General features: G+C 33.0%; 1 protein-coding gene across 2 annotated transcripts in view; it reads left to right on the top strand.

Moving 5' to 3' along the window:
• The window catches only part of LOC128859629 (protein alan shepard), a 49,057-nt gene extending 38,234 nt beyond the window's left edge, over nt 1-10,823 (top strand). For both annotated transcript variants that reach the window (XM_054096585.1, XM_054096584.1), the window contains one exon: nt 8,563-10,823. In XM_054096585.1, the coding sequence (XP_053952560.1) occupies nt 8,563-8,568 (6 nt within the window). In that variant the 3' untranslated portion in view covers nt 8,569-10,823. The remainder of the gene's footprint in view (nt 1-8,562) is intronic.
• Nucleotides 10,824-13,823: the final 3,000 nt, after the last annotated feature.

The following is a 13,823-nucleotide window of genomic DNA, read 5'->3' as shown; positions in this document are numbered from 1 at the left end:
GACGCAAAACGTTTTCCTTTCATGGCCAAATGCAATTTTCCGAATAGATAGAAGTCACAGGGAACCATATCAGGCGAATACGGTGAGTGATTGATGGCTAATAGGCGATTTTTAGTCAAAAAATCAGTCCCAATAGTGGCTCGATGATGACGATTGCATGATGACTCAAACGTACTGACACCTTAGACGCAATAACTTCGCTTCATTGTTTGTCTTGTTTGTCAGTCTTGTTTATTTTGGACTTCACCTTGTATATTAGTTTGGGGAAAAAGAAATCTTTCTCGGTAGATCGCTGTAGTGATCGATATCTCGTCAAGTATCGAGTTTATGCTTGTTGTCAAGGTGACATTTCACACTAATATATAAGTAAAATAAAAGAAAAATATTTTATTTCATATACATTCTGTCAAAAAAAGGACCGGGACATGTTCAACAAAACGCAAAATAATTGTTTAATCATCTAGATTTATTTTGTCGCCTTCAAAATAGGCTCCATTCGAAGCAATACACATATACCAACGCTTAGTCCAGCCATCAAAGCACCTTTTAAGCGCGTTTGATGAGAAGTACTTCAGCTCCTTCAGCGCATTCTCCTTAATGGCCTTTATCAACTCAAAGCTACTTCCGCGGAGTGACGATTTAATTTTTGGGTAAAGGCAAAAGTCACAAGGGGCTAAATCCGGTGAATACTGTGGTTGTTCGATGATATTTGATCCATGAGCTTTTTTACCACAAAGTGGGCCGTTTCCTACGCACATTCTCTCTCAAACGACGCGTGACTTCCAAATAAATTCCTTATTTAGCCTAGAACCATTTGGAACGAATTCGAAGTGCACAACACCATGATAATCAAAGAAAACGAGTAGCATGACTTTCACTTTTGACTTTAACCGACTTTGACGAGGTTTTTTGGGATTCGGACGCGCTGGATAAACATTAGGTCCGAATTCACTTGCGCAAGCATGTCTTCAGCCACCTTAGGTTAGGTTAGGTTGATATGGTTGCCCAGGGAATGGACACACTTGGACGAAGAAGGATTCGTCCTTTGTGATGCCATTATGGAGGGGTGAGGCGGAAGAGAAAGACCGATGGGATACAGGGAGAGGGCGGGGAGAGGTGGTGCTGGGATGGTTAGGAGCGTGCGGATTACGAACGATGACTATGTTTGCGTCAATCGCTTTATGCTGCTGATGAAATTTATCAGATTTTTAATGTCAGCGCCAGCTATATCAGCAGGCGTGACAAAGAAGTAGGAGCCAAGATGCCTAGATCTTAGCCCCGCCAGAGCAGGGCAGCTAAGGAGAAGGTGCTGAGATGATTCCACCTCATCCTCCATACATCCAGCGCAAAAAGGACTCGAGGTGATTCCAAGTCTCACAGCATGCATTCCTCGCGCATTGTGTCCTGTGAGAAAGCCCACGAGATTAGCCACCTTCTTCCGATGAATTTTTTTAAGGAAATTCAACTCTCTTGGAACGAGTGAACCAGTCACGCATCTCATGCCCAATTGATGGTGAGATACGCTAAGGTCACGAGGTACCTCCCTCAAACTTAAATGGTGGTTTTCCTGCACCATTTTCTTGACTTTGTCGACGTTTTCATCTGTTGAAGACTTTGGTGGGCGACCAGATCGAAGCAAATCTTCCACGACTTCTCGACCCTATGTAATACCATTCGCAAAGCCCTGTTTCTGATAAGGCACAATCGTTATAACCTTACTGCAAATCCCGGCACTCAAAATCCCATTCAAAACAAAAAATTTAAGACAAATTCTTTGTTCGATATTTTTGTCCATAGTGAAAATCGCAGAGCACACCTGTGGTTGACTGATATAATTAAATGCCAAAAACAAGCTACTTGTAATTAACAGATCACGCTCTAACCAACATTCCAGAAAACAAATTATAGAAATACACTCGGAGACTTGCCATTGCCCGTCGAGGGGCGACCGCTATTAGAAAACTTTTTCTAGCACTTCCGAATGATAGTCACGCACCAATCATTCGACTTAGGCGGCCGTTAAGCATTTATCCAACATTTCAACATTTCATCACGAACAAAGTATTTCAGTACGATCAGCAAGAATAGTTTATACTTTCTATCATAAAGCAGTGTGCGAGTATACAAAAGACAAATTAAAAACAGTTTTAAACTTTTTTAAGCGTCACCTTTAGAACGAAGCTTTTTGTTCAAGGTGATACTCTGGTTGCTGATAAAATATTTCCGCTTAATTTCTTCAGATCGCGTTATTTTAAAACCGCATATACTCGTATGTATCATGGGAAATGAAAAAAAAAGAATTGGAAACTGCCTTAGTTTACAGAAGAAAAAAATCATTTTTCAACACAACTATTTACTTGTTCACTCAAGTGTTTTGGCGATGACTAAATGCGTTAAAGAGCGAATTGTTGAATATCCACCGTATTTACCATATTTGGCTCTCGGCGTCTATCAACTCTTTATAAACTTGAAACATTTCATTTAATAATTCACTTCTGTTTTTTTTGCATTCAAAACTTTTCAACCAGCCTATAGTAGATACCATATATTTATTTTTATTTTTTTTGCTCCTACTCTTTTGCGGCCCTTTGCGCATTTATCAGCTAATCATAGTTGCTACATCGTTCTGTCTGCAAATTCTGCGCCCAGTTGACATCTGCGCGTCATTCAAAAAAGTTTCTTATAAAAAATATCTGAGCCCTGTTAAATTAAAACAGAGAATGGTCAAAGTCTAATATTTATTTCTACAGCCCGAGACAAACGATAGCAAAACAAAATTTCTGAATAATCGTAATTTTTTTAATAAAAGTAGGTATGAACATCTTCAGAAAAAACTTAGTGCATTTGTTATATGGAGAGAATGTGCAATACTGTCAAGGAAAAAAATTATTAAAAACCAACGAGATTTTCTACCAACTTCAAACTTGTACTTTATTGTACTAAAATTTAATAGGCTATAAGCTACTACTTTTTTCGGAAATTCTAATTAAAACCGTGGAATTGAGATGACAAGTTTTTGGATTAATTTATTTTCAAATAGTGCCGAAAAAACAATCCCGATTCCGGATACTACAAATGGTACCTATTGCTACTACGAGTAGTGGCTTTTATTAAACGAAATTAGCGCTCCTATAGGCGACGTACGCATGCACCAAATAGGCAGTGAGTAGCAACTATTTAACAAGAAGTCTTCCCTTTCTAAAGGCCAAGTACTGACTTCACAGTCGTGAAATTTCGGCAACAACATTAATTTTATTGACATTGATTATCAACGAGAAAAAACGCCAGATTGAAAATTGAAGAAATGTAAGCAAACAAATTTATAAGCATCGCCCAGAAGCAATAATATAAATAATTGTATTCTTTTCAACAGGTTATTTATTTGGAGGGACCTTCAGTTTTAAGCCGACTTCAAACGGCAGATATTTTTTTATGAGGAGCTTTTTCATGGCAGAATACACTCGGAGGCTTAGCCATTGCCTGCCGAGGGGCGACCGCTCTTAGAAAAAGCTTTATTCTTTATTTCGGTCTTTCACCGAGATTCGAATCAACGTTCTCTCTTTGAAATCCGAATGGTAGTCACCACCCTACTAATTCGGCTACGGCGTCCGCCTTTCAACAGGTTTTACTACAGCGTATTTTTCGTTTTGCATCCTTATGTATAGTAAATTGAAACAGCTAATTTATTTGTTTGTTTTTTTTTTATTTAATTTAAAGCATATAAAATCAAACTTGAACTAAGTTTTAGTTCATTCATGTTTTCCTTTTTTCGAATTGTTTTGTTTCTTTGTGTTTGTTTCTTCGTGCATTAAGTTGCTTATGTTATAATTATAGCCGGTGTAATCGAGACTTTCGACGAAGTTCGTGACTGCTCCTAGACTGTCCATGCCCTAAAATGTTCTATAATATTCAAATTAACACACATACCTATATATTAGCACACAAAAAATCGAATACGTTTCGCTCTAAATTACCATGTCTTTGGAGTATTCGAACTCAGGCACTTCATGCACAATTTAAATGACATTTGCACATTTAAATTGGTGTGAAAAAATGTTGCGCGAAGCTTTCACAGCGTTAGCTGAGTACTATCATACTTTGCCGTGAGAAACATATGAAATTCCACGCATATTTCACGGGAATGCAGTTTGTATGGATTGTGACAGCCATTTCACGTGAAACGCGAACTTAATACTATGTGTAATACTATACAGTACTTTTCACTTCTGTAAACAAATCAATCAATCAATAGGAGTAAGTCCAATTCAGAAGCAATAACTGGCAATAATGAGTCCCTTATTTCATGTGGCTTTTAATGTTAAAGGAAATCATCTGTAGGCGTGAGTGCTGTAAATGGGAGAGAAGCTCTGGTGTTGAGCACTTTTCCATTTCCACAAATTATATCGCTTTTGATGAAATTACATATGTATACTTAGGGTCGTCTTCTCAATGTCTGATTAAGACCTTAATTAAGATATAATTGGTAGATGGCCACAGAAGCAGTTTCTTAATGTTTGTTAGTTTTTCTTATCATTATACCTCTTTCACGGATTCAGAGTATTTCCCCGATCTGAGCTTCCTCAATAAATTTTAGTGTTTGCCCTATTTTTCACCTCTGGTAAAATATTATATGTTTTCCGACGTATTTGTGCCGCTTATGTTTATGTTTTTTCCGCTGGGCACCATTCCCGCACATGTTTGGCGATTTTATATTCCTCCCTACAGATCCTGCAAGTTCCATTGAATTATATTACCAAGTTAGTAAGATTATAATTCAATCTACAATGCTATGTTAGAATTCGGTGATGATTTTAAAATTATTCTTAATTAATTTCATACAATCTTTTAATCGATTTAGACTAAAGATACCTATCATTCAGCTCGCTTTTGATTGCGATAAACCCGGTAGATTGTCCCAGTATGATAGGTGAAGTAGGGTAACTTTCTGAATAAGAGAAGGGAAAAATAGCTCTGAGCTTATAAATGACAGACTGGCCCTTTCCTGCCTACCTTATCGGCCATTTTGTTCTCATTAATTCATATGTGCCCTGGAACCCACAGGACCCATATCTGAATCTGATCTAAGACTTTCAGCTTCTCAAAGCATTCCAGCATTTAATGTCACCTGGAGGAGCCTTGATTGCTGCCTGGATAGCAGTAAAATAAGCCATGCTTCTGTTGCTATAGTTGCGATCAAAGTTAAACTGATCGCATTGCATCTTTCTATTGCGCTTAAAATGTACCATACTTTTTTTTAGTTAACTTCTGTTAAAGTGTATCGAAACATGCGTTGCTGGTTAGTCCAAATTTTATTGATTTGCAAACCCTTTAACTAAAGAAGAAAATATAATATTTTATTTTTCGAATATCTCGAAAATGGTTAAGCTTTCGGCACCATGTCATATCAAGAACGATGGACTACAAGGTTTGGCCATCCGAATCAAAATTGTGAGAGTAACTTTGCCTGTTACGTCACAAAAGATTTGACAGAGAGAAATAAGCATATAAAATTACATTGGCATGCGCATTGAGTACTGAATGTGGCGTCACAAAACAGTTACTTTATTTTCCGCAATTTTGGCAAGTCTGACATCAGGCTCCATATCAATACAAAACAAACAAAAGGAGGAGACCTTACGTGTTTGTGAAAATTCAGTGAATGGCTTGGGAAAATTGTGATTTGTGAGATTTAAACTAAACAAACTAATGAAAATAAAGTGTAGTGTGAAAGCATAAATTAACATTAAGCTTCCAAAAGCATTTTTTAGTTTTTTTCTCCGTGGCAAGAAAGTTTGTGTGCGAGTATAATTTCTTGTATTTTGTAGTTTCTATTGATTTCGCCTACTCGTTCTGCTCAGAAACAAGTGATTCCTCTTCCTTGTTTGTTTATTCATCGAGCCTGATGACACGGTGAATTCGAAAGGCGCAACTTTACATTCTATCACCCACGAATACAATACACCGAATACTGTTCAACGACAACGAAGTAACATGAGCGGAGATTGTGTTAATTTTTTTCGTACGTAACCAACACAATAGCAGTTTTTGCCAAACACTGGCGTGCACAAATCGCTGCCATATCCCCAGTTCTTCTTCTTCTTCTTCTTCTTCTTCTTAATTGGCGCGATAACCGCTTACGCGATTTTGGCCGAGTTGGGCACACCAAGTTAAGCCAAGTCCTGCTCCACCTGATCTTTCCAACGCAAAGGAGGCCTTCCTCTTCATCTGCTACCAGCTGCTGGTACCGCATCGAATACTTTCAGAGCCGGAGCATTTGTATCTGTTCGGACGACATATCTCCAGTTACGTCAGCAAATTAAGTGGTTCCTTTAAAATCATCGATATTAATGGCTTAATCTTGTCGACGCCTTCTGTACGAATTATTTCCGCCTTGGTGTGATATATTAAAATTAGTATATGTTATACAAGTAGAATATAGAATATAAATAGAATGGCTTACTTCATTTTTGTGTATCACTTAAAGGTACAACTAATCGGACGAACTTTTGTACACAGAAAATCAAAAATCTGTTGAACACTGCTCACCCTTACTTTTTGTAGAAGGTAGAAAATGCCACACCTTCGCCTGATCACAGTATAAAAGTTTGAGAAAAGAAAACGAAAATACTACCGCGTGTTTTCTGGTGTAGGGCGGAATGAATGTTAATGCCACATTGCAAGAAAAAATTGCATCTATTGCTGATGCACTTTGGAAATTTAATGCGAATCTGCTTGATTTTTATTTATCTAGATGAAATTTTGTAAATATTCCAAATTTAATTGCTTATTATATATTAATTGATAATATTTTATCCGTCCAATTTAGACCAGTAAGGTTCTTTTTACTATAGATATGCATACATAATAGGTCTATTTATAAGTTCGTGCGGTTTTACAACAGATGGCGTAACTTGATTATTATTCCATCGATCCACATTTCCAAACATTCATTGGAGAGCTACTGTCGTAAGGCACAAACGTCAGTATAAGTTTTTTATTTGAAGCGTAAACAACAATATTTTTACCACACTTGAAAATGTCGAATTTCGTGCCAAATAATGTGTTTTTGCGGGGAATTCTTCTTCATTATTTTAATATGAAGAAAAAAGCAGCCGAAAGTCATCGTATCTTGGTGGAAGTTTATGGTGAGCATGCTCTATCTGAGCGAACGTGCCAGAAGTGGTTTGCACGCTTTAAAAGTGGTGATTTTGGCTTGGAAGACGAAGAACGCGAGGATGCGCCGCCAAAGTTCATGGATACCGAATTGGAGGAATTGCTCGATCAAGATCCGGCTCAAACGCAAGAAGAGGTTGCAAAAACTTTGGGAGTTGATCAATCAACCATTTCCAAACGTTTAAAAGCCATGGGAATGATCCGAAAGGTAGGCCATTGGGTGCCGTATGAATTGAAGCCAAGAGACGTTGAACGCCGTTTTATGGCATGCGAACAACTGCTTCAACGGCACAAAAGAAAGGGTTTTTTGCATCGAATTGTGACTGGCGATGAAAAGTGGGTCCATTACGACAATCCAAAACGTCGGGCAACGTATGGATACCCTGGCCATGCTTCAACATCGACGTCGGCGCAGAATATTCATGGCCTGAAGGTTATGCTGTGTATCTGGTGGGACCAGCTGGGTGTTGTGTATTATGAGCTACCGAAACCGAATGAAACGATTACGGGGGATGTCTACCGACGACAATTGATGCGTTTGAGCCGAGCACTGCGAGAAAAACGGCCGCAATACGCCGATAGACACGACAAAGTTATTTTGCAACATGACAATGCTCGGCCACATGTTGCACAAGTGGTCAAAACATACTTAGAAACGCTCAAATGGGATGTCCTACCCCACCCGCCGTATAGTCCAGACCTTGCGCCATCCGATTACTATCTCTTCCGATCGATGCAACATGGCCTGGCTGACCAGCACTTCCGTAATTACGATGAAGTCAAAAAATGGATCGATTCGTGGATTGCGGCAAAACCGACCGAATTTTTCACAAAGGGAATCCGTGAATTGCCAGAAAGATGGGAAAAAGTAGTAGTAAGCGATGGACAATATTTTGAATATTAAATTTGTAACCATTTTACGTCAATAAAGTTTCAAATTTCGAAAAAAAACCGCACGAACTTATTCATAGTCCTATATAAACTGCTGTATAATTTTTTGGTACATTTAAAGGAGTAGGAAGGGGACTTCTGAGGATGAAGCACCCTGCACCTCATTTAATACTTAAGTTTCGAAAAGGGGGCTTTATATGTATACACACACATATGCATACAATACAGAGCAATGCTATTACTTCCTCTATTTCGATAGTAGGCCATGGTAGTCTATGAAATGATCTTAAAGTTAAAAATATGATGCCTATCTGACTGGGTGGTCTAATTATGCAGGTTCTACTATGTAAATTATACGCCAGTTAGTGCAACGACCCAGTCGCTTCTTTATTTTATACATATAAATATTCTTATACATGAGTATCTTTAATATAATATAAATACATTTTTTTTAATAAGTCATCATCATTACTAAATAAAGAAAATTTCCACTTATAGATGTAATATTATGATGCCGCGATTGACGCTCTAATGGGAGCTGGAAATGGAATCGGATAAATGCGATAAACAACAACATATGCAGTAATAGTATATGCAATAATAATAAAACAAAAACAACAAGATTGAATACGGCGAGGAGAGACGAAACGATAGCAACACACAACAACAATACAACATTACACCAATCTTTAAACAAAAGCAACAACAGGAACAGCAACAGCGACAAGGAAATGGGCAACAACCAACAACCAACAACAATAAATGTAAACAAATTAAGAAAACAAATACAACAGTTGCTACTATGAAAATATTAAAACTGGGAACAGATTCCAATATTTATTGCAGTTTACTGTAATGATCCAAATGAAAGAAAAAGAAACCAAAACTAGAGAAGCATATGAAGAGAATTAAAAAAAAATAATACTTTATATTTGTATGCGAAAATTATGATTCTGAATGAGAGTAGTGAAACATTTTAAAGATAAATCATTAAAATGAAGAGAAATGTAAAGACTAAGCTAAACATACACATACACACATACTTAAAGATAAAACAAAATCAAGAAGCAACGCGCAGAAAGCTAAGAGAGGAGCAAAGTAAAGTAAAATGAAATTTGTATGCAATGAGCATAACTTGAAATAAGAAGCGCCAAATGAAGGCAAAGAAAAGAAGTTGCATAGTAAAAGATAAAAGAGAAAGCGTATGAAAAAAATTTGCAGAGTATTAAACAACAGAAAAATGGCTGCCCAGCAATGATCGAATAGGCGCGTGTGCAAATAAATAAAGGGGTTAAAGTCGAAAAGCGTATTTTATGGGAGAGGGGGGCGTAAATGATTGTATTTTTGAGTATTTAATTACATATGTAATAAAAACGAAACTAAATTAAATGCTGGCCAGCCAACGGCAATCAGAAGCGCCAAAGCATGTATGTAATCAATAACTGAATACCCGCAAAGATGCAAGGAATTTTGAATGTATTTAATAGAGTACATTAAAGTATTTACATACATTTTGAATGAGATGAGTAGGAAGAAGAGGTGTGGGCAGAAGAATAGAATGGATTAAACCAATTTATTTATTTAATAATAAAAGTAGAAATCTTGGATAAGAAGTAGCAGACGATGAAGAAAATGAAAGAGAATTGTTGCAGAAAGGAATGATGAATGAAGAATGGAGAATGAAGAATATAGGCAAACTTTACTGGAAATTTTACACACAATTGTTGAATTTCTTTGAATTTTTCATTTTATAAATGACATTTAACCGTTATATTTTTATTTGTTACTTTTTGAAGAAATTCAAACGCTAGTTTATAACGAAACTAAACATTGAAGAAGAGTATTTAAGTGGCAATGAAATTGATGATAAATGCCGATTTGCATGAAGAAAGGAATAATAATAATAATAATAGGACGAAGAAAACATAAAATATAAAAGAAAATCCACACTAATACATTGTACTTTCCGTCTCCAATCGCATACATAAATACGTACATTTACTATGTATGAAAATTTGTTATATATGTACATCCATTTGTGTAAAAGGATTTCTCAAGTTAATGAAAACATTTATTAAATGTTTAAGTTAAAAACATTATTAAAAACTGATGATAATAAAGAATTCTTGGTCTAAGGAAGACGAAGCACACAAACAATTGGTTGCGTGTGCGGTGTTGAAATGATACAATGCAAACTGGCGTAAAGCGTGAAACCATTGCGGTTAAAATTATTAGGCGAACGGCTGTTGTGAGCGTTAATTTTTAGGGAAGCAAAAACAAAAACTACGAAAACATTAATGTTAATTCAAATCAAGTAGAGGGGAAATGAGGACTAAATTGCATTTAAAAAAACAAAAAAAAATCAAGAAAAGATAAACAGTTATTTTTAATTTGGAAATGAGAGTTTGTTTTACGACCAAGCTAAGCTAGCAAACAAAGAAAGAGAGGAGATCCAAACAATAATGAGATGGCAGTAGGCATGCAAGCAGTAGTTGAATACTTGAGTGAATATAAGCAAAAGGGGGGCGTAAGGACATGATGAAGTTGGAGAAAATGTTAACCGAAGAAATGCTAAAGGACTCAATTTTGTAGTGAAAATTAGGCAATTTTTGCTAAGAAAGAAAAACATAAACAAGGAAAAACGAAATTGTAGAATTTTTTACATACAATGCAGAAAAACAGAAAGTAGGGCATCGCCGAAAACAAAAAACCAAGAAAAAAAACAAAGAAAACTAAAAAGCTATAATTTGAAAGAAAACGTTGAAACGTCAGAAGGAGCAAAGCGGAAAAACGGAGTAAACTGAAATTAGTAGTAGATTAGTAGTAGTAAAAAGGGAATAAGTGCATAGACTAGACTTATGTAAGATAATTGCTGTAGCATTAGTCTATTCAACCATAAGAAAGAGAGAAGAAGAAAAAATTGTTTCTATTTTTAAACTCCCTTCAGTTACTTTGCTGTAGCTTTAAGTGTATTTTGTTAAGCTTTAGCGTCCTCTTCTTAATTAAGTATTAGTAAGTCTCTTTTTTTAGTCTTAGTCAGTAACTAAGTATATTTGAATTGAATTGCATTGAAGGTAAATGGAAAGACAGAAGTTATGGGCAAGTAAGAGAAAAATATTAAAATATGTTTATCATAAATGATAGCATACTTTTAAGACTGCTGCGGTGTTGTTGGAAAACACCTTACAGTTTAATACAGACTTTGGCTCACTAAATTCGAAAATTACTTTGAAAAACTTCTTTTTTTTTTGTGGTATTCGTGCGTTATGTATTTGCTTTTAATTGCTTCGATTTTTTCGTAGTACGTGGAACTAGTTTCAACCTACGTTTACCCAAGCTGCACCCTTTGTATACCAAAGCAAAGGCAAGTCGCGCTGAAATGTTCCCTACATTGTTTTCCAATCGCAGTGCTTTTTATGAACCAAAAAATATACGACTTTGAAGACATTGAAAAGAAAAATTGTTTGTTGGCAAAAATAAAACTTAGAAACGTGAAATATTAACAATCATAAAAAATGCAAATTGAGTAGTCGATCTAACAACGCGAAAAAGTTAAACTGATTTAGAAATTAATTATATTCACGCATATTAAGCAGAAACTACTGAAGGAGGTAACCAAGTAAATCAAATGAGGTAACCAGCAACAGTTATTTTAAGCGGTTTTCGAGTTTAATGAGCCAAAGTCCATTAGGATTTCAAAGTAGCGTAAGTGCTGAGGCGTGTAAATTCTTTTTAATTAATTGTAAACTATTAAAATTTATTGACCGTTAGATTGTAAAATGTTTTGTAAATTTTCTTAAATGCATAAGTACTATTTACTTTATTTACGAAAACTTTTGTTAAACTTTTGCATTATTCGTTCTTGCTTGTGTGTGAGGTTAGTTGTACTCTTTACAACAACCAAAGGCATGGGGAAAGTATTGCAAAGACTTTGTTTTCGTGTTTTTGATGTGCAAATAACCGAAATACACAAGCAAGTGTGAATAAATTAAATGTATTTCAAATTCCTTTAAAAGTGAAAACTCTAAAAAATGCTGTAGAAACACTGTAAAATCCTTACAGATGAGATATACAATTGACTTAATTTGCTTTATAAATATCAAAGCTGCATGGAAGATATTTAAATGCGCATTTGAATTTTTTTTTTTTTTTTTATTTAACTTATATATTCAGATCCGATTGCCAGACTTAGTTAAAATAATTTCGCTGTGAAATTGAAATGTTGTATGAAAAATTAATTTTCTTGTAACTATTCATTCTACGATGTGGCCACTTTGTATTTCAACCAATATTTATGTACTACATTCCAATATTTGAAGTTACAAGAATTGAAATTTTTTATTTTTCAATTTCACTTTGAAATGATTTGAGCTAATTAGCACTTAAAAATTACATGACGAAGACGTAAATTTCGTTTTATTTTAAAGGTATTTGATTAATAAAATTTAGTGGAAATTAATGATTGAAGCAGAGCCGTTTATTTAAATAAATTTAAAAAAATATATTTTTATTATCATTTTTATAAAAGAAGAACTCTAAATGATTTATAAAGTTCAATTCCATACAATTTTTCTATTCGTAAAGCATTTTAAATCAATGGAATACTTCCTGGTGTTTGTCGCTGAAAATTCGCGATTTTTTCTCATGATTTTGTGTTTTATGACCTCAGACTTGTATTCAAATAAATTGAAATGAAATAAAATAACAGGGGGAAAAAAGAAAATAAAATAAAATAATATTAAATTTAAATAGATTGAAATAAAATAAATTAAAATAAAACAAAAGGGGCAAAAACGAAAATAAAATAAAGATGTATAAATTTAAATAAATTAATACAAATAAAATAAAATAAATTAAAATAAAAGGAAATAAAATTAAAATTAAATAAAGTAAAATAAAATAAAATTAATTAAAATAAAATAAAATAAAATAAAATATAAAATAAATTAAATTATTAAAATAAATTCAAATGAAATTAAATTAAAATAAAGTAAAATAAAATAAAATAAAATAAAATAAAATAAAATAAAATAAAATAAAATAAAATAAAATAAAATAAAATAAAATAAAATAAAATAAAATAAAATAAAATAAAATAAATTAAAATAAAAGGAAATAAAATTAAAATTAAATTAAGTAAAATAAAATAAAATTAATTAAAATAAAATAAAATATAAAATAAATTAAATTATTAAAATAAATTCAAATGAAATTAAATTAAAATAAAGTAAAATAAAATAAAATAAAATAAAATAAAATAAAATAAAATAAAATAAAATAAAATAAAATAAAATAAAATAAAATAAAATAAAATAAAATAAAATAAAATAAAATAAAATAAAATAAAATAAAATAAAATAAAATAAAATAAAATAAAATAAAATAAAATAAAATAAAATAAAATAAAATAAAATAAAATAAAATAAAATAAAATAAAATAAAGTAAAATAAAATAAAATAAAGTAAAATAAAATAAAATAAAATAAAATAAAATAAAATAAAATAAAATAAAATAAAATAAAATAAAATAAAATAAAATAAAATAAAATAAATTAAAATAAAATAAAATAAAATAAATTAAAATAAAACAAATTAAATAAAATAAAATTGAATAAATGAATTCCAAAAATATATAAAAAGATATAATTAAAACAAAATAAACTTAAATTGAAAGGAAATGAAATAAAATGAAATAAATAAATAATAAATTTCATAATTAATTAACTAAAATTAAATGAAATAAAATAAATCAGAAAAGA

The sequence above is a fragment of the Anastrepha ludens genome, chromosome 4, assembly GCF_028408465.1.
Source record: "Anastrepha ludens isolate Willacy chromosome 4, idAnaLude1.1, whole genome shotgun sequence".
Classification (NCBI taxonomy): domain Eukaryota; kingdom Metazoa; phylum Arthropoda; class Insecta; order Diptera; family Tephritidae; genus Anastrepha; species Anastrepha ludens.
The sequence above is the reverse complement of the archived record's forward strand: the minus strand, read 5'-3'. Positions and strand labels throughout refer to the sequence as shown.